The sequence below is a fragment of the Panthera pardus genome, unplaced genomic scaffold (genome assembly GCF_024362965.1).
Source record: "Panthera pardus isolate Hobbes unplaced genomic scaffold, ASM2436296v1 HiC_scaffold_8, whole genome shotgun sequence".
NCBI lineage: Eukaryota > Metazoa > Chordata > Mammalia > Carnivora > Felidae > Panthera > Panthera pardus.
Genome location: NW_026527013.1, coordinates 17747353 through 17767420, shown reverse-complemented (window position 1 = coordinate 17767420; position 20068 = coordinate 17747353). Strand labels below are relative to the sequence as shown.

Genomic DNA, 20068 nt, shown 5'->3' with positions numbered 1-20068 from the left:
TCAGGACTGCCTTCGCTGCATCCCAAAGCGTTTGGATTGTTGTATTTTCATTTTCGTTTGTTTCCATATATATTTTAATTTCTTCTCTAATTGCCTGGTTGACCCACTCATTCGTTAGTAGGGTGTTCTTTAACCTCCATGCTTTTGGAGGTTTTCCAGACTTTTTCCTGTGGTTGATTTCAAGCTTCATAGCATTGTGGTCTGAAAGTATGCATGGTATAATTTCAATTCTTGTAAACTTATGAAGGGCTGTTTTGTGACCCAGTATATGATCTATCTTGGAGAATGTTCCATGTGCACTCGAGAAGAAAGTATATTCTGTTGCTTTGGGATGCAGAGTTCTAAATATATCTGTCAAGTCCATCTGATCCAATGTATCATTCAGGGCCCTTGTTTCTTTATTGACTGTGTGTCTAGATGATCTATCCATTTCTGTAAGTGGGGTGTTAAAGTCCCCTGCAATGACCACATTCTTATCAATAAGGTTGCTTATGTTTATGAGTAATTGTTTTATATATCTGGGGGCTCGGGTATTTGGCACATAGACATTTATAATAGTTAGCTCTTCCTGGTGGATAGACCCTGTGATTATTATATAATGCCCTTCTTCATCTCTTGTTACAGCCTTTAATTTAAAGTCTAGTTTGTCTGATATAAGTATGGCTACTCCAGCTTTCTTTTGGCTTCCAGGAGCATGATAAATAGTTCTCCATCCCCTCACTCTCAATCTAAAGGTGTCCTCAGATCTAAAATGAGTCTCTTGTAGACCCTTTGATTCTGACTTAAGTCAAACATGCAACTATCCCAGAACTGTCAGGTGCTGTTTACAGTGTATCTCCTTGCTAACTTCTCCACCCAACCTTGTTGTCTCCAGAGACCCCTCACTGGGCTTCCTTTCCTTTTTCCTCCAGGTCACAGCTTAATGTTTACTTTGACCCGGGGGCCTGGATGGCTCAGTTAAGCATCCTACTTTGGCTCAGGTCATCACCTCACAGAACGTGAGTTCAAGCCCCACATCTGGCTCTCTGCTGTCAGCACAGAGCCTGCTTTGCATACTCTGTCCCACTCTCTCTGCCTCTCCCCTGCTCGCACTCTCTCTAAAAAATAAAATAAACATTCAAAAAAAGTTTATTTTGACCAGGAGGGGACAGTGGGCACATTAACAAACCCATACTGCTCACTGGAGAAATCTCCCATTGAGATTACATTCCCATTACAGTACGATCTACTCCCTCAGGCCATCTTTCTTCCAGTCCTCTCCACCTCTCAAAGCCAGGACGGTAGACCTGGGGCTCTTAGGTTTGATTTTTTAGTACTCTCATCCCTGAACTCTGAATCCTGAGCCAGTGATACAAACTTAGGGGACAGTTTTGTTTTTTTTTTTTTTGCCTCCATTACAATGGCTGTGGTGATACGGAAATTGAAACTTTCATGTGATGTAGCTTTAGCTATATTTTCTACTTCCTAGTCCTTTTAAGCATTTTTTTTATTACCATTTATATTCTGAGTCTCTTCTAGCTACCTTTAAGTATTAATGTCTATGTTTTTCTAATATTTATTTTTTGCTTGCATCTTACAGAATTTTTTTTGCTTGCTTATAGGCAAGGAACAGTGAATACAGGTGGCCTTCACTTTTTCACTTATCTTATTTTTAAAGATTTTTTAAAGTAATCTCTACATCCAACATGGGGCTTGAACTTACAACCCCAAGATAATGAGTTGCACACTCTGCTGACTGAGCCAGGTAGGCGCCCCTTAATTTTTTTTTTTTTTTTTAATTTTAAGTAGGCTGCATGCCCAACATTGGGGCTTGAACTCACAGCCCTGAGATCAAGAGGGTTGTGCCTTCACTTTTAAGCTAGCCTCAATCCAAAGTCATACTTTCCCCTCTCATATGCTCCCCTTGAATTGATTTGTGTGACCATTTTACTACCTTAGTATTCGATACTGTCCCTGATGGCAAGGACAAAGGATATGTTGCTCTACATTCTGTTACAGTGCCTGATTTACCAAAGACAGTTAAATCATTGCTTCTTTCCCAATAGCACTCAAATAATCATTCTGAGTTTGCAAACAGAATTCTCTTTACTACATTGAGGGAGATGATGCAAGGTTAATTATTTCATTAGTTTCCATATTATGTATGCAAAGAATACATCACCAGAATGCTGGACTCACGATTTTTTGACACCACACATACTATGCTCACGTTATCACATATTGCTTTGGAGACGTAGCTGCCAACAGAAAAAAACACAACGTAATTAATGGACAAAAGGGAAAGTAGTTATTTCTATTGTTGATGATACTAAATTTGAACCTGACAAAGATACCTTTTTCCCAAATCAATTGATCCTAAGTCACTCTTATATTTGGTTTCAAATGACTGCACAGATCTGGCAAAGTTATGATGATTACTATTTGCAGGAGTAGCAATCTCAACCTGCCCTGAGATAGCACTGCCAGAATTATCAAGATCTAGCAAATCAGAGATATTATTTAATAATGATAGAGAATATTTTTATTTTAAAAGAGAATTCTGTTCCTTTTGACTATACCTGCTCTATTCCAGGCGAGTATCTAAAAGAGGCCATGCCTCCCTCCCCATGGGGTGATGGGGAGATTGTGGGGCATAGCCCTGTCAACTCTTCTCATCCTGTATTAAGGAGGTGATACTCCTACACCCCTCTTCTCCAGGAGTCCAAAAACTGGGGGTGGAGTTCTTTTAACCATCCCTGAGTTGCACTAACCCAAGCAAAGGTGGCACCTTTACTCCTCCCCTGGGGAGGGGAGACTGTGAGGTGGACACTGTTGACCATCTCCTCCCTCCCCTGTGCTAAGGTGAGTAGAGGTGGACTCTTTCCTCTTCCCTTCAAACACTGCGGAGATAAGTAATAGCTAAAAAAAATTTGGTAAACCTACAGACTGAAAAAGCTGATCAAACCCAAACAGGTTAAATTCAAAGAAGTCTATATCAAACATATCAAATTTCTGAAAACTAAAGACAATAACTTGAATCAGCCTGAGAAAAATGACACTTTATCTATAGAAGAGCACCACTTTGACAGTGGATTTCTCATTGGATACCATAGAAGCCAGAAGGAAATAGCACAACATTTTCCAAATGCTGAAATAAGAAAAGTAAATATACCGATTAAAAGATCTTGGCACAATGTGAATAAAAATCATGACAATTAGATGCTGTCCACAAGAAACTAACTTCAATTATAATGATACAAGCAGACTGTTTTCCATTCCTCTACTTCCAATGTAACATACAAACATTAATCAAAAGACAGCAGGACTAGCTAAATGAATAACAGGTAAAGTAGATCTCAGAGCAAAGAAAACTGCCAAGAACAAGGAGGGACATTACACAAAAATAAAAGGCCAACTAACCAAGAAGACCCAATACTACTAAATGTGTATGTACTAAATAACAGAGCTGCAAAATACATGAAGTAAAAACTGATGGATTACAATTTTTTTAATGTTTATTTTTGAGAAAGAGCAGGGGACAGCAGAGAGAGGGAGACACAGAATCTGAAGCAGGCTCCAGGCTCTGTGCTGACAGCTCAGGGCTCCAACTCACAAACCATGAGATCATGACCTGAGCCGAAGTTGAACACTCAACCGGCTGAGCCACCCAGGCGCCCCCAAACTGATAGAATTTAAAGGAAAAAGAGACAAATCCAGATTTATAGTCAGGAAATTCAATGGTCTTCTCTCATAACTGATAGAACCCTAAGATCAAAAATCAGAAAGGATACAGAGGAACTGAAAAAGATAAATCAACCACAATGCTGCAGTTGCCAAATATAGAACACTCTACCCAACAAGAGCAGGATATGCATTCTTTTCAAGCACACACGGAAACTTCAAGATTGTTTTATGACCCAGGGTAGAGTCTAAGTTAAACAGACGTAAAAGAATTGAGAATATACAAAGTGTGCTCTCTATAACTGATTCACACTAGAAATCAATACAAAGATAGCAATAAAATATCAAAATACTTGAAAAATAAACACACTTTTAAATAATCCATGGGTCTCTACTCCTGAAACTAATACTATATGTTAAATAAGTGGAATTTAAATAAAACTTGAAAATAAGTAGTCCATGGGTCAAAGGGGAAAAGGGAAATTAAAAAGTATATGGAACAGAGGCACCTGGATGGCTCAGTTAAGTGTCCCACTCTTGGCTTCGTCTCAGGTCATGATCCCATAGTTTGGGAGATCAAGCCCTGCATCAGGCTTTGTGCTGACAGCATGGAGCCTACTTGGGGTTCTGTCTTTCCCTCTCTCTCTGCCCCTCCCCTGCCAGCTCAAGCTCGCTGTGTCCCCCCACTCTCAAAATAAGCAAAAAAAAGTATTTAAAAAAAAAGTATATGGAACTGAGTGAAAATGAAAATACAATCAATTGAAATCTGTAAGTTGAAGCCAAAGCAGTGCTTAGTGAGAAATTTAGAACATCAAATGCTTATATTTAAAAAGAGAGGTCTCAAAGCAATAATCTAAATTCCTACCTCAAAAATTGGAGAACAAACCAAAGCAAGAAGGGAATAAAAAAGCAGAGATGAAACTGAGAACAGGGGGAAAAAAAAAAAAGACAAAAGCTGTTTCTTTGAAAAGGTAATAGAAATTGATAAACCTCTATTAAGACTAAGAAGAAAAAAAAAAGACAAATCCCCAATATCAGAAGTAAAGGGGTTAATATCACCATGATTCTGCAGATATGTAAAAGACTGAAAGGAACAAATCCACGCACATAAATTTGACAAGTTAGATGAAATGACTAATTCCTGGAAAACTACAAACTACCAAAGCTCATGCAGCAGAAAAGAGACAATCTGAATGGTGCTATAACCATTAAAGAATTCATAGTTATAACCTTCCAAAAAAGTAATCTCCAGGCCCAGATGGTTCCACTGGAGACCATTAAATTTTATTTGTTGTTTATTTTTATTTTTTTGAAATAGGCTTCATGCCCAGAGCCCACTGCGGGGCTTGAACTCACAACCCTGAGATCAAGAGTTGGGTGCTTAACTGACGGAGCCACCCAAATGTCCCCTGTTAAACTTTTAAAGAAGAAAGAACACCAATTCTACAAAATCTTTTCCAGAAGATAGAAGGTCAGGAAACACTTGCCACTAATTTTATGGAACCACCACTATTTTAATGCCAAAATGAGACAAAGACAGTACATAAGACTACCAATCAATATCCCTCGTGAATACAGAAGCAAAAATCATTAACAAAATATTAATAAATTAAATCTAGCAATATATAAAAATATATACAATATGACCAAGTGGGGTTTATTCCAAGAATGCAAGGCTGGTTCAATATTCAGAGAGTCAATCGATATAATTTGACTTATTAACAACCTAAAAAGGAAAAATCAGTGGCACCCGGCTGGCTCAGTCAGTGGAGCATGCTACTATTGATCTTGGGGTCATGAGTTTGAGCTTCACGTTGGGCACGGAGATTACTTAAAATTTTGGGGCACCTGTGTGGCTCAGTCAAGCATCTGACTTCACTCAGGTCATGATCTCATGGTTCAGGAGTTTGAGCCCCACACCCAGCTCTCTGCTGTCAGCACAGACTTGCTTTGGATCCTCTGTCCCCCTCTCTCTCTGCCCTTCCCCCACTCATGCTCCTGCTCTCTCTCTAAACATTAAAATTTTTAAAAATAAAATCTTAAAAAAATAAAAAATAAATAAAAAGGAGAAATAATGTTCTTATAGTAACTGATACAAGAAAAGCATTTGGCAAAATTTAACATCTATTGATAAAAACCCTCAGCAAATCAGGACTAGAAGGGAACTTCCTGAACCTAATAAAAGGCAATTACAAAAACATACAATGAATATCATAATGGTGAAAAACTCAACACTTTCTATAAAAGTCAAGGATACCTGCTCTCCACTCCAATGTTGTTACTGAAGGTTTTTATGTTTTTAAGCTCTACGCCCAATGTGGGGCTTGAACTCATGACCCTGAGATCAAGAGTTGCATGCTCTACAACTGAGGCAGTCAGGTGCTCCTTGTTATTGAAGGTTTTATCCAATGCAAAAGTCAAGAACAAGGAATAAAAGATGTACAGATGGAAAGTGGGGGGGGGGGGGGGGAAGAGGCTGTTGACAGATGACATGACTGTATACATAGAAAAACCACAAAATATCTATAAATCTATTAATAAAAGCTATTTGAATAACAGTTTAGCAAGGTTGCAGGATACCAAGTTAGTATTTCAAAAGTCAATCATGGGGCCCCTGGGTGGCTTGATTGGTTGAGTGTCTGACTTTGGCTCAGGCCATGATCTTGCAGTTCATGAGTTCAAGCCCCACATCAGGCTTGCTGCTGTCAGCCTGTCAGCACAAAGCCCACTTCAGATCCTCTGTCCCTCTCCGCCCTTCCCCCTGCTTGTGCTCTCTCTCAAAAAATAAAACATCAAAAAAAGTCAATCATATTTCTACATCCTATTAATAAAAAATAGAAAATTGAAGACATTACTGTTTGTTTATGGTAGCACCCAAACCACTAAATACTTAGGTAGAATCTTACAAAATATTTGCAAAATCTGTATCTTGAAAACTACAAAAACACTGATAAAATAAGGAAGACTTAATAAGAGACGTAAGGTTCATGGATTAGAAGACTCAATTGTAAAGGTCCCCAAACTTATCTATAGATCCAATAGAATTCCAGTATAAATTCCAGCAGAATTGTGTGTGTGTATTCTATTTCTTTTAAAGTTTATGTATGTATGTTTGTATGTAATCTCTACACCCATTGTGGGGCTTGAACTCACAACCAGGAGATCAAGAGTCACATGCTCTTCTGACTGAGCTAGCCAGGAGCCCTTAATTTTTTTTTTTTTAATTTCCTTAAGTAATCTCTAAGACCCTCATGGGACTCAAAGTCACCACCCCAATATTGAGAGTCACATGCTCCACCAACTGAGCCAGCAGGGTGCTCCCCCCAGCAGAATTTTTATAAACATTTACAAACTTATTCTAAAATATATGTGAAAAGCAAAGGAACCAGAATAGTCACAGAAATTTTGCAAAAGAACAAACTGGAGGACTCCCATCAGATTTTTAAATTTCTATAAAGTTACACTTTCAAAGTAGTGTGCTATTAGAGAAAGGATAGACACAAAGATCCTTGGAACAAAAGAGTCTTGAAATCTATATATATAATATATAAATATAACTATATATATATATATAAATCTGTATATATAGATATATAGTTTATATATATTGTGTATATATATGTAAGTGTATATATATATGTATGTATATATATATGTGTATATATATGTATGTATATATACGTATAGTCAATTTTTGACAAATATGTAAAGGAATGAAGAATGTTTTTTTCACCCACAAATGGAGCTGAATAATTAAATACCCGTATGCAAAAGGAAGGAAGAAAGAAAGAAAGAAAGAAAGAAAGAAAGAAAGAAAGAAAGAAAGAAAGAAAGAAAGAAACCAACCTTGATCTATATCTTGCCCTATATAAAATTTAATTCAAAATAGATAACAGACTGGGGCACCTAGGTAGCTCAGTCAGTTAAGCATCTGACTCTTGATTTCGGCTCAGGTCACACTCTCACAGTCATGAGATCAAGTCTTGCATCGGCTCTGCACTAGGCATGGAGCCTGCTTAAGATTCTCCCCTCTCCCTCTGCCTCTCCCCAGCTTGTGTGCTCTCTCTCTCTCAAAAAAGCAAACCCAAAACGGGTAACAGATCTAAACGTGAAACCTAAAACTATACAATTTTGACAAAAACATAGGGGAAAAATCTTTGTGACCTTGGGTCGGGCAAAGGTTTCTTAGATACAACATCTCGAACCTCATCTTTTTAGAAGAAAAATTGGACTTTATCAAAACTAAGAATACTTGCTCTTTGAAGACAGTGTTAGAGTAGAAAGACTAACCACAAAGTGGAAGAAGATATTTGCAAAGCCTTATCTGATAAAAAATAAAAAATAAAAAAAAACTTACATTCCAGGGGCACCTGGGTGGCTCAGTTGGTTAAGCATCTGACTTCAGCTCAGGTCATGATCTCACCATTCGTGAGTTTGAGCCCGCATTGGGCTCTGTGCTGACTGCTTGGAGCCTGGAGGCTGCTTCAGATTTTGTGTCTCCCTCTCTCTCTGCCCACCCCCACTCATGTTCTGTCTCTCTCTGGGTCTCAAAAATAAATAAACGTTGAAAATAAACATTAAAAAAAAAAACTTACGTTACAAGTATATAAACTATCAAAACTCAATAACAACCCAACTAAAACAACCCAACTAAAAAAATATACAAAAGGTTTGAACAAATGCTTCACCAAAGAAGCTATCTGGATGGCAAATAAGCCAATGAAAAGCTGCTCATCATCATTAGGGAAATAGACAACAAAACTGTAATGAAAGATCACTACATGCCCATTAGAATGTAAGAAAAAAATAAAACAAAAATGGAACAATACCAAGTGGGAATGCAAAAATGTATAGCCCCTAGGAAAGCGTTTGCAATTTCTTATAAAGTGAAGCATTCCATATGACCTGACACTTCCACTCTTCGGATAAACATGTTTTCATATTTATCTAAGCTAGAAACAACATCAGTGACCCTCAACTAGTAAGGTGATAAACTGTGGTCCATCTACACATGGGACAATAGTAAAAGGAACTCAGCAGTACAGGGGAGTGAATTACTGATACAGTCAGCAAGGGTGAATCTCAAAACCACAATGCTCACTGAAAGAAGTGAGACACAGGGCTCCTGGGTGGCTCAGTTGGTTAAACGTCTGACTCTTGATTTTGGCTCAGGTCATGATCTCACGATTCGGCAGATTGAGCCCCGCATCGGGCTCTGTGCTTATGGCAAGGAGGCTGCTTGGCGTTCTCTCTCTTCCTCTCTCTCTGACACTCCCCCATTCTCTCACACATTCATGTGAGCTCTGTCTCTCAAAATAAATAAACTTAAAAAAAAAAAAGCTAGACACAAAGGAATATATACCATATAATCCCATTTACATAAAATTCTAGAAAATTGAAAGTAATTAATAGGGACAGAAAACAGATCAGTGGCCGCCTGGTGCTGGGGATGGAAGGAGGGACACACTGCAATGGAGCATGGGAAAACCTTGGGCATGATGGACATACTCTGGTTTGTGCTTCTGATTAAAAGACTATCGTCAAAACTAAAACTGTGTTGGACAACTGGATTCTATTTCTTTGTATTGTTAAAAAAAAAATCAGACGGATAAAAGACATAATGCTGCACAGTATGGGACATCATTGGATATGAAGGGGATCTATTTAAAATTACTGAAAGGAGAAAAAAATAGAAAATATAGATAATCATTGATTAAAATAAATCTAAGCCACAAAACATTATTGAAAGGAGAAAAGCATTTATGACTTAGTAGGCTAAGGTTTATTAGATATGATAAAGAGCAAAAAATAAAACCTGCTAAGCATGGGGCACCTGGGTGGCTCAGTCGCTTAAGCATCTGACTTCGGCTCAGGTCATGATCTTACGGTTCATGGGTTCGAGTCCCACATCAGGCTCTGTGCTGGCGGCTCAGAGCCTGGAGCCTGTTTCAGAATCTGTCTCTCTCTGCCCCTCCCTAGCTTGTTTTCGCTCTCAAAAATAAATGTTAAAAATTTTTTTTTAATCTGCTAAGCATAATTACATATTATATATGCTTAAATTTTTTTGTGCCTCAAAAACATTGGAAATATCTGAACATAGAGATTTAAATTACAGCTGCACAATACTCCATTATGTGGACATGCCATAGTAATTTAAACAACATCTTATGTTTAGGCAGTGAGATGGTTTCCAGCATTAGGCAATCACAACTCATGTTGTAATAAACAACCAATGTATTTATTCATTCATTTTTATTAAATAAATAAAACTTTATTTTGAGAGGGACAGAGATAGCACGAGTGGGGAAGGTGCAGAGAGAGAGAGAGAGAGAGAGAGAGAGAGTGAGAGTGAGTGAGAGAGAATCCCAAGCAGGCTCTGCACTGTCAGCACAGAGTCCGACTCAGGGCTTGAACCCAGAAAGCCCCGAGATTGTGACCTGAGCCGAAAGCAAGAGTCGAACACTCAGGTGACTGAGCCACTCAGATGCCCCAACCAATGTATTTTTAATCTTTGGAGGTGTACTGTCAAAGTAAATTCCTATTAGTGGCCCTGGCAGTTGAAAGGATATGTATTATATTTTGTTAGATATTGCCAAAAATAAACATTAGAAGGACAAGCAACAATGTTTATAAAAGACAAGAGCCTTATGTACAGCACGTAAAATCTCAAAAAAATAATTTAGATGAAGGCTAGCAACTTAAAAGAAAACTAAATGGGGGCACCTGGGTGGCTCAGTTGGTTAAGTGTCCGACTTTGGCTCAGGTCACGGTTCGTGGGTTTGAGCCCCACGTCGGGCTCTATGCTGACAGCTCAGAGCCTGGAGCCTGCTTCAGATTCTGTGTCTCCCTCTCTCTCTCTGCTCTTCCCCTGGTTCATGCTTGCTTGCTTGCTTGCTTGCTCGCTCTCTCAAATATAAATAAACATTAAAAAAAAATTAAAGGGGCACGTAGGTCGCTCAGTCAGTTAAGCGTCTGACTTGATTCAGGTCATGATTTCACGGTTGCTGGGTTCGGGCCCTGCATCAGGCTCTGTGCTGACAGCTTGGAGCCTGGAGCCTGCTTGGGATTCTGTGTCTCCCTCTCTCTGCCCCACCCCCACTCACACTCTGTCTCTCTGTCTCTCCCAAAGATGAATAAACATTAAAAAAAATTTTTTTTAATCAGCTTGCTAAGGAAGTGACCCAAATGACTGATGAACTCAAAAAATGTATAAACCTTGCAAGTAAAGACAGGACACTGAAGATATAAATCTTCCATATCCTGCTGTGGGCAAATAAATGGGAGCCATTTTGGAAAGCCTTTTGGAATCTACTCCAAGAGCTGTGAACATACCCCAAGAACTAGCAATTCTCTTTTTGGACATAAGTTTATTCATATATGTCCTTGAACTTAAAAAACAAAACTAAACCCTCACCTACTATCCCTTTATTTTTTTATGTAGAAATTTAAAATCTTGAAGGGAAGTTTGAGTCACAAAGCAGGGCTTACCAGCTGGGCGTCAGGTCACTCCCTATGTGTTCCAGGTGACAGCAGCTCTTGAGGTATGGATAACGGCCTTCCTCTTCCCACATGTACACATGCAGGGAGTCATCCATAGATGTGGTAAGGACATGCAGAGAATCCTTCAAAGGAGATGCGGGATGAGTGGCCCAGAGTCACAGGCAGAGCAGTGAGCGGGGCAGGGGGGAGAAGGGGCATACGGACCGCCCACAAACTGCCGATGGTCCTCTGGTGGTCCTCAAATCGTTGCAGCTGGTGCCCACTGATGGTGAAGAGGAACAAGTATGGCCCACTCTCAAAGACGATCATATTTCCATCACTGGCTCCCATCCAAATCGGACTCTCCATATGAACTGGCAACAGGAAAGTCGCGACCTGATGGGCTGTTTTCATGTGGAACAAACACACGCAAACTTGGGGTCATTTAGTCAGAATGATATCTTTACACGGAATGAAAAAGCATACTCGTTACTTTCATGGGACCTCAGCCTGGTGAGGAAAATGAAGGACAGGCCAGTGGCAGATACAGGTCACTGACCATGGTAACAGATGCTAGGACGTGGGAACGGAGCGTGGTGGACAGTGACAGCTCAGGCATTGAGGGGGGGTTGGAATCCAGGCCTGAAAGCAGCATGGGAATCTAACCACATCTGCCCAGGGTGTGTCTGGGCAGCTCAATCGGTTGAGCATCAACTCTTGATTTTGGCTCAGGTCATGATCTCACAGTTATGAGATCAACTCCTAGGTCAGGCTCCATGCAGGGCCAGACGTGGAGCCTACTTAAGATTTTCTCTCTCCCTCCCTCCCTCCCTCTTTCTCTCAGGGCCCTGGGTGGCTCAGCCGGTTAAGCATCTGACTTCACCTCAGGTCATGATCTTGCTGTTTGTGAGTTCGAGTCCCATATTGGGCTCTGTGCTGATAGCTCAGAGCCTAGAGCCTGTTTCAGATTGTGTGTGTGTGTGTGCTCGCTTCGGCAGCACATATACTAAAAACAGATTGTGTGTGTGTGTGTGCGTGTGTGTGTGTGTGTGTGTGTGTGTGTGTGTGTGCCCCTCCCTGGCTCATGTTCTGTCTCTCTCTCAAAAATAGGTAAATATTTAAAAAAATTTTTTAATGACAAATAAAAAATATAAAGAATCTCTCCACTCATGCACACACTCTAAATAAACAAATAAAATCATATCTGCCCAAGAGCAGGGTGGAGTGTAGAGGTCAGAGCGTGGGCATCAGAGACACTAACCTGCAAGGGTTAGCCTGCAGCTGAAGAAATCCCCTGCCTGCTTCACACAGACTGTTTACATACATTTATGGCTTCAAAAGAATGCATGAGTGAAGGGGAGGAGAAGCCGTGTTTCCGGTGTGGCACCGCCTACCTTGGATGACTGTTCTGCCCCCAGTCCTCTCGGTCATTAGGTCAAAGGTGGTAAATCCCGTCTTTTTGGAAGAGCCTCTTCGGTACATCAGTGTTATCCTGCTTGTCCTCCTTGGGGCCCAGCAGGCTCTGCAGCATGACGAAAACGGGATAGAGAGTGACAGAGGGCTTTTGCCTTCCGATGGTTTCAGTAAGCACTCTGTGAAAAAGACCTATGGAGAGATTGTTGCACAAATAGGTGAAGGGGGAAATAGCAGCATCTCAGTGCAGGAGGGACTCCAGAAAAGCCTCCTTAAAAATCCTTACTTTGTGGGACACCTGGCTGGCTCAGTCGGTGGCACATTTGACTCTTGATCTCAGGGTCATACATGCAAGCCCCACGTTGGGCATGGAGCCTACTTAAAAAAAAAAAAAAAAAAAATCCTCGTTTTGTGGCCAAACTTTAATCTGAATCTTAGGAAGCACAGAGTAGTCACTGCTTGTCACTTGACATCCAAGAACCTGTCTTCCTATCCTGCCTGTCGTGGTCACAGAGAGCAAAGCCCCTGCAGCCACACTTCAGGCATGCCACAGAGGTACAAAATCGTCTGGCCACACTGGAGTCCGGATCAAGTTGCCACTGGCTCGACAGATCTCCCCTCCTTGGAGAAGGGGTCAAGGGCTGTTTTGCTTTGGCTGCATCCTCTCAGCTCCTTGCTCTTTGGTGCCCGGTCCACCTGTGCCATGGTAAAAATGGCTTGGCTCAAAGGCCACAGACTTTCTCAGAGTGCCATTCAGAGGTGGATCCATTTTTATTTACTTCTGGACTGCTTGGTACTTTCTAGCCAAGGTGGATAAGAGTAAGGAAAGCTAAAGTGAACAAGGTTACCAGAGATCCTCCTCTCTTGAGCTGTCCCTCACTTGCCTCTAGCTCTTTGGCCGATTCAGGCTTCTTGATGCAAATTTTCATGGCTTCTCAATGCAAAGCTTCATGAATTAACGTTTGTTTTTGCACCTAGACATCATCACTTCCAAGAACACTGCCTCCTGACTATCGAAATGGATTCTAAATGTGATATGGCCTTTGAGAGGGGGGAGCCCTATGTCTGGTCCTTGCTGAGCGCTGCAGGTTCTCCCACACTTCCTAAACTCCACCTTCCCAATGCTTGACCCTGTCCTCCCGAGGTTAACCCGCAGAGCAACGCTCACCCTGGGCAAGATGTTCTGATGTGTCCCAGATGCAAAGACCCATTTCTTGTCAGGAGAGCAGTGCAGAAGGTCAACAGTGTATTTAAATGCGTGGACTTTAGAAACACCCCTGAGCTCAGGCACTGTCAGTGTGTAGATGTCACCTTCAGAATTGCCGACCTGAAACCAAAGCACCAGCACCACATCAACAGAAGGAGATGGGAGATTATAAAGCACACAGAAGGCATCACTGTCAGCTGCAAAATATTCTACTGTTTTGGGTGCCAGGGTGGCTCAGTTGGTTAAGTGACCAACTCTTGGTTTCAGCTCAAGTCATGATCTTACGGTTTCATGAGCTCGAGCCCCGCATTGGACTCTGTGCTGACAGCACAGAGCCTGCTTGGGATTCTCTCTCTCCCTCTCTGCCTGCCCCTCTCCCATTCATACTGTCTCTGTCTCTTTCAAAATAAACTTTAAAAAAATTTTAAAAATATATATTACTGTTTCTTTAATCATGTAACAGAGATTAAAACCTCTTGACGTTGTGAGAATGATCCCAAGGAATAAAACTTTCTAAGCCCCAAAGCATTCTTCTCGAGGATAATTATTCATTGGTACATCAACATTATTCTTTTTTCTCAATATCTCCCCAAACCCACAGCTCTCCCTCCATAGTCCCTGTCCAAGGTCATGTACTGTACAACCGACACTTGAAAGAAGAGACATGGATATAAAGTAATTCAGGATTTTTTTTTTTTTCCTTTTTTTGGAAGAACGACTAGGGAAATGTACTTGTGGGAGATCAAGGGCCAAGACAGTAGCAAGGTTTGTGTGACCAGCATTCGCTGGTGTGTTTTGACCCTCAGGGTACATGGTGGGGATGACTCCAAGAAGATAGACTGTGATGTGACAGTGACGGGGCCACAACGGCGGCCAAGGCAGCAGGCATTTTGTTTGGTGGGTGCCCTCCAGATGCAGGGCTCACTTACCATCAGGAATGGGCCATCCTTTGTGAGACAGACTTCCAAGGAAAAGCAGGCCTGAGACACGGGGAAAGTGGCCAGGGCATCCTGATCCTGACAATTCCACACTTTGACGGTTCCCTCCAAATCCACAGTGAACGCGAGATGCAGCTGAGGGAGGGTCGCCAGATGCGTGATACTAGACTGCTGGACGGGGCTTGACCAGATCATAGTGCCCTAGAGGGAAAGGAACACTGTATGTGCCAGGAACTCCTCACACCCACGGTGCTTTCATTCTGCCAGCGTTTATTTGGAAGTCTCCTCCAAATTAGAGCCGTTTCTTGCTTCTGGGGAAAAACAAACAAGAAAATACCCCCTTGAGAGGGTAGTGAACACAGGAAAGGAACAACACAATATATTCAAACAACAGAAGAGCTCACTACATGGTAGGCATAAAGAACGATCTGACTTCTGGGCCCAAATCAGTCCTGCCTCTTTTTTTTTATTAACAAAAAAATTTTTTTGTTTATTTTTGAGAGACACAGAGAGAGAGAGTGTGTGTGCATGCACGCAGGGGAGGAACAGAGAGAGGGAGAGAATTCTAAGCAGGCTCTGCACCATCAGCACAGAGCCCGGTGCGGGGCTAGAACTCACAAACCGAGAAATCATGACCGGAGCTGAAATCAAGAGTCAGGTGCCTAACCTACTGAGCCCCCCAGGCACCCCAGTTCTGCCTTTCTAATGGTGTGACATTTGGCAAGTTACTTATCATTGTGGCTTCTTACACGGCTGTTTCCATTTCGTAGCACACAAAACATACTTAGTAGAAATCCAAAGAATATCCAGTTCGCAGTAGGATCCAAAGAATATCAACTCTCATAACTGTTACCCATCATCAATCTTGTATGTTGCAAATAAGAACGGTTTCCTTTCTAGATTTTCTTTAGTTTAAAAATCGTGAAGTATATCAAAGAGATAAGAATGCAAAATGTAAAAATTGTTACAAAGTGTTCATATAACTACTTTTTAACATTTATTTTTTTTAAATTTTTTTTAACGTTTTATTTATTTTTGAGACAGAGAGAGACACAGCATGAATGGGGGAGGGGCAGAGAGAGAGGGAGACACAGAATCGGAAGCAGGCTTCAGGCTCTGAGCCATCAGCCCAGAGCCTGACGCGGGGCTCGAACTCGCGGCCGCGAGATTGTGACCTGAGCTGAAGTCGGACGCTCAACCGACTGAGCCACCCAGGCGCCCCTAACATTTATTTTTGAAAGAGATAGAGTACGAGTAGGGGAGGGGCAGAGAGAGAGGGAGACACAGAATCTGAAGCAGGCTCCAGGCTCCTAGCACAGAGGCCGACGTGGGGCTTGAACTCACAAACTGTAGGATCATGACCTGAGCCGAAGTCAGAAGCCCAAACGACTAAGCCACGCAGGCGCCCCATATAACTATTTCTACCTGTACTTGTTATATTTACTAACCTCTCTACCCTTTCCAAATGTCACCACCATTTGTACTCTTAACACTAAGAGGCTTCCTGTGTAGTGTTATCTATTGCTTTGTAAATCATCCCCAAATTGGGTGGCTTAAAATCAAAACTAGGATGAGATATCACCTCATACCTGTCAGAATGGCTAAAATAAAAAATATAAGAAACAAGTTTCAGCGCGGATGCAGAGAAAAAGAAACGCTCGTGCACTGCTGGTGGGAATGCAAACTGGTGCAGTCACTGTGGAAAACAGTATGGCGGCTACTCAGAAAATTGAAAAAAGAACTATCATATGACCTAGTAATTCTCCTACTGGGTATTTACATAAATAAAACAAAAACACTAATTCAAAAACATGTATCACTCCTAGGTTTATTGCAGCATTATTTACAATAGCCCAGATATAGAAGCAGCTCAAGTGTCCATTGGTAGATGAATGGATAAAGAGTATGTGGTATATTTAGACAATGGAATATTACTTGGCCATAAAAAATCATGAAACCTTGCCATTTGCACCACCATCGATAGATCTAGAGAGTACAGTGCTAGTGAAATAATTCAGAGAAAGACAAATACCATATGATTTTACTCAGTTTACTTTAAGAAACACAAGAGAAAAAAGAGACAAACCAAGAAACAGACTCTTAAGTACAGAGAAGAAACAGTTCCCAGAAGGGAGGTAGATGGGGGAATGGGTGAAATAGATGATGGGGATGAAAGAGTACACTTATAAGGGCACCTGGGTGGCTCAGTTAAGCGTCTGACTCTTGGTTTAGGCTCAGGTCATGATCTCATGGTTTGTGGGTTTGAGACCCATGTTGGGCTCTGTGCTGACAGTGAGGAGCTTGTTTGGGATTCACTCTCTGTCCCCCACCTCCACCCCTGCTCTCTCAAAATAAACAAACATTGAAAAAAAAAAATAGTACACTTGCCACAATGAGCACTGAGTAATGTACAGAATTGTTCAATCACTGTATTGTATACCTGAAACTAATATAATGCTGCATGTTAACTATACTGGAAGTTTTTTTTTTTTTTTTTTAAATAAGCAAAATAAGTAAAGGGGCGCCTGGGTGGCTCAGTCAGTTAAGCGTCCGACTTCGGCTCAGGTCATGATCTCTCAGTCTGTGAGTTCGAGCCCCGCGTCGGGCTCTGTGCTGACAGCTCAGAGCCTGGAGCCTGTTTCAGATTCTGTGTCTCCCTCTCTCTGACCCTCCCCCGTTCATGCTCTGTCTCTCTCTGTCTCAAAAATAAATAAACGTTAAAAAATTTAAAAAAAAAATAAACAAAATAAGTAAAAAATAAACCCTCTCCAGGGGTACCTGGGTGGCTCAGTCAGTCGAGCTTCCGACTTGGGCTCAGGTCACGATCTCGCGGTCCGTGAGTTCGAGCCCCGTGTCGGGCTCTGTGCTGACAGCTCGGAGCCCGGAGCCTGCTTCGGATTCTGTGTCTCCCTCTCTCTCTGCCCCTCCCCTGTTCATGATCTGTCTCTTTCTGTCTCAAAAATAAACATTAAAAAAATTTAAAGAAATAAGTCTTTTTAAAAATAAGCCCTCTCCAAAAAAATTGGGTGGATTAAAACAGAAGTTTTTGTTGTCTCAGTTGCTGTTAGAAATTCAGGTGCAGCTTGGCTAGGTAGTTCTGACTCAGGGTCTCTTAGGAGGTTGAAGCTGGCTGCATAAGGACGAAACCCGAGATGGTTCACTCATACGGCTGGCAAGTCGGTGCTGGCTACTGGCAGTCCTCAGTACTTCACCACACAGACCTCTCTGGAGGGCTTCTTAAGGGTTCTCATAACATTATTGGCTGGTTTTCTAAGAACCGATGACTCAGAGAAGAAGTGTCTTTTGTGACGTAGCTTCAGAAGTCACACACCATTCCCACGATATCCAATTGGTTACAAAGGCCAGCCCTATTCCGTGTGGGAGTGGCCTACCTAAAATCGGGAACATGGGACATCTTAGAGGCTGGCTGACACAGTCCACCTGCAGTCCCTAATAATCACCTCCGGCCTACATGCAAAATACACTCACCATCTCCCCAGTGCCCCCAAATAGTTCACCATTACAGCATCATCTCAAAATCTAGGATCTCATGGTTTAATGAGAGGCTCTTTAGACTCAGTTCATCCTGATGTGAAAACCTTGAACTAAATATACAAGTTATCTTTCTACTCCTCCAGCCCCAACATACAAGAGTAGGGTATTATAGGTAAGGATAACATTATAGACCCTCTCATCCAAAAAAAATAAAGGGGGAGCAAATGGGGGTAGGGTGGTGGGAATCACTGCTACACAGAAAATTTGAGATCCAATAGAGAACATGCTGGTAGTACGTTGACTGGGATTCAAGGCCTGGGAGAGATTCTTCAGGACTCTTGGCTCGGTCTTCTGAGTTCTCCTGCCCTTTCCATATACAGTGGTCCAATTTTTCAGGGAAGTGGTTTTTGGAGCCAGCTTCTTCCCTGTAAAAGTCCAGGATTCCAAGTCCTCTTCTCCTGTTACGATATCTCAACCTCTTTAAGTTCAAGCTGGCAGCCTTTCTGTCAGTAGGAGTCTCTGAAAAACTCTGTGGGTCTCCAAAGAAACTTACTGAGTTGATATCATTAGACAAGAGCCATATTCACAAGTCTTGGAGATAATTCTCTGATACCCTGGGCTGCCAAGGGCAAACTTAGAGGTCCAGTGCTTGTCTCAACAGCTCTGAGGCACTCCACTTGGATCTTTCCGTGGTCTAAAAAAAGAATTGGGCTATGGGCGCCTGGGTGGCTCAGTTGGTTAAGCGTCTGACTCTTGATTTTGGCTCAGGTCATGATCTCACTGTTCTTGAAATCAAGCCCCATATCAGGCTCTGCACTGATGGCGTGGAGCCTGCTTAGAATTCTCTCTGTTCCTCCCTGACTCTCGCTCACGCTCTTGCTCTCAAAATAAATAAACTTAAAAAAGAAAGAATTTTGCAGTCACCCCTTTGACTTCACCTTTATAGTATGGTTTACAGACACTGCCATGGATTGATCTTGCTTGGAGTTGACTTAAGTTTTAACGTCGTTTCCCATCTTGAAAGGCTGTGAATTTTGAGAACCAGCAATCCTTGGCTCCCTTTTATTTGACAGCCCTCACTTTATCCTCTCCCTCTTACTCTTGTGTTTTGCTCCAAGCAGCAAGCAGCAGCCAGCCTTCAGCATTCTGCCTGGAATTCTCCTGAGCAAGATCATTCAATTCAGTGGATATATTTGCTAGTTTCCACGTTACCCTGGGTGACAGTGTTGCTCAACCTTCTGCAGCTATGTAGCAAGGACCCTGTTTCCTCTAGTGTCCAATAACACTTTTTACATTTTCCTGTGTGTCTTCACTGGCAGCCTCACGGCAGCCAGTTAGGTTTTTGCTAACAGTCTCTCCAAGGTCCAAAACTCTCCTCAGAGCTTTCTTAGCTTCTTCCCACTGCCTGATTCCAAAGCTTCTTCCACATCTTAAATTTTTGTTATGGCAGCACCCTACTTCCAGGTAGTAAAAACTTATCTGGGGATGCCTGGGTAGCTCAGTCGTCTGAGAGTCTGACTCTTGATTTCAGTTCAGGTCATGATCCCAGGGTTGTGGGATCAAACCCAGTGTCAGGCTCGACGCTGAGTGTGGAGCCTGCTTAAGATTCTCTCTCTCGCTCTCTCTCAGCACCTGAGTGGCTCAGTCGGTTAAGCATCCGACTTCGGCTCAGGTCATGATCTCATGGTTTGTGGGCTCGAGCCCCGCATCAAGCTCTGCGCTAACAGCTCAGAACCTGGAGTCTGCTGTGGATTGTGTCTCCCTCTCTCTCTCTGCCCCTCTCCCACTCACACTCAGTCTCTTTCTCTCTCAAAAATAAACATTTTTTTAAAAGTTAAGATTCTCTCTTTCTGCCCCTGCCCTTTCATGTGCACAC

The 20068-nt window shown here is 41.9% G+C and overlaps 1 protein-coding gene across 15 annotated transcripts in view; it reads right to left on the bottom strand.

The window, feature by feature from the left end:
• Window positions 1-2066: 2066 nt before the first annotated feature.
• FBXW12 (F-box and WD repeat domain containing 12) overlaps window positions 2067-20068 on the bottom strand; it is a 76140-nt gene continuing 58138 nt past the window's right edge. For 12 of the 15 annotated variants that reach the window (XM_053898261.1, XM_053898260.1, XM_053898256.1 and 9 more), the window contains 6 exons: window positions 14689-14898; window positions 13721-13879; window positions 12534-12744; window positions 11365-11543; window positions 11149-11282; window positions 2067-2237 (listed from right to left, as the gene is read on the bottom strand). In XM_053898261.1, coding sequence (XP_053754236.1) covers window positions 2138-2237; window positions 11149-11282; window positions 11365-11543; window positions 12534-12744; window positions 13721-13879; window positions 14689-14898 — 993 coding nt within the window. In that variant the 3' untranslated portion in view covers window positions 2067-2137. Of the gene's footprint in view, window positions 2238-8017; window positions 8207-11148; window positions 11283-11364; window positions 11544-12533; window positions 12745-13720; window positions 13880-14688; window positions 14899-20068 lie in introns of all 15 variants that reach the window. The other 3 variants (XR_008420611.1, XR_008420612.1, XM_053898262.1) reach the window with 3 other exon arrangements.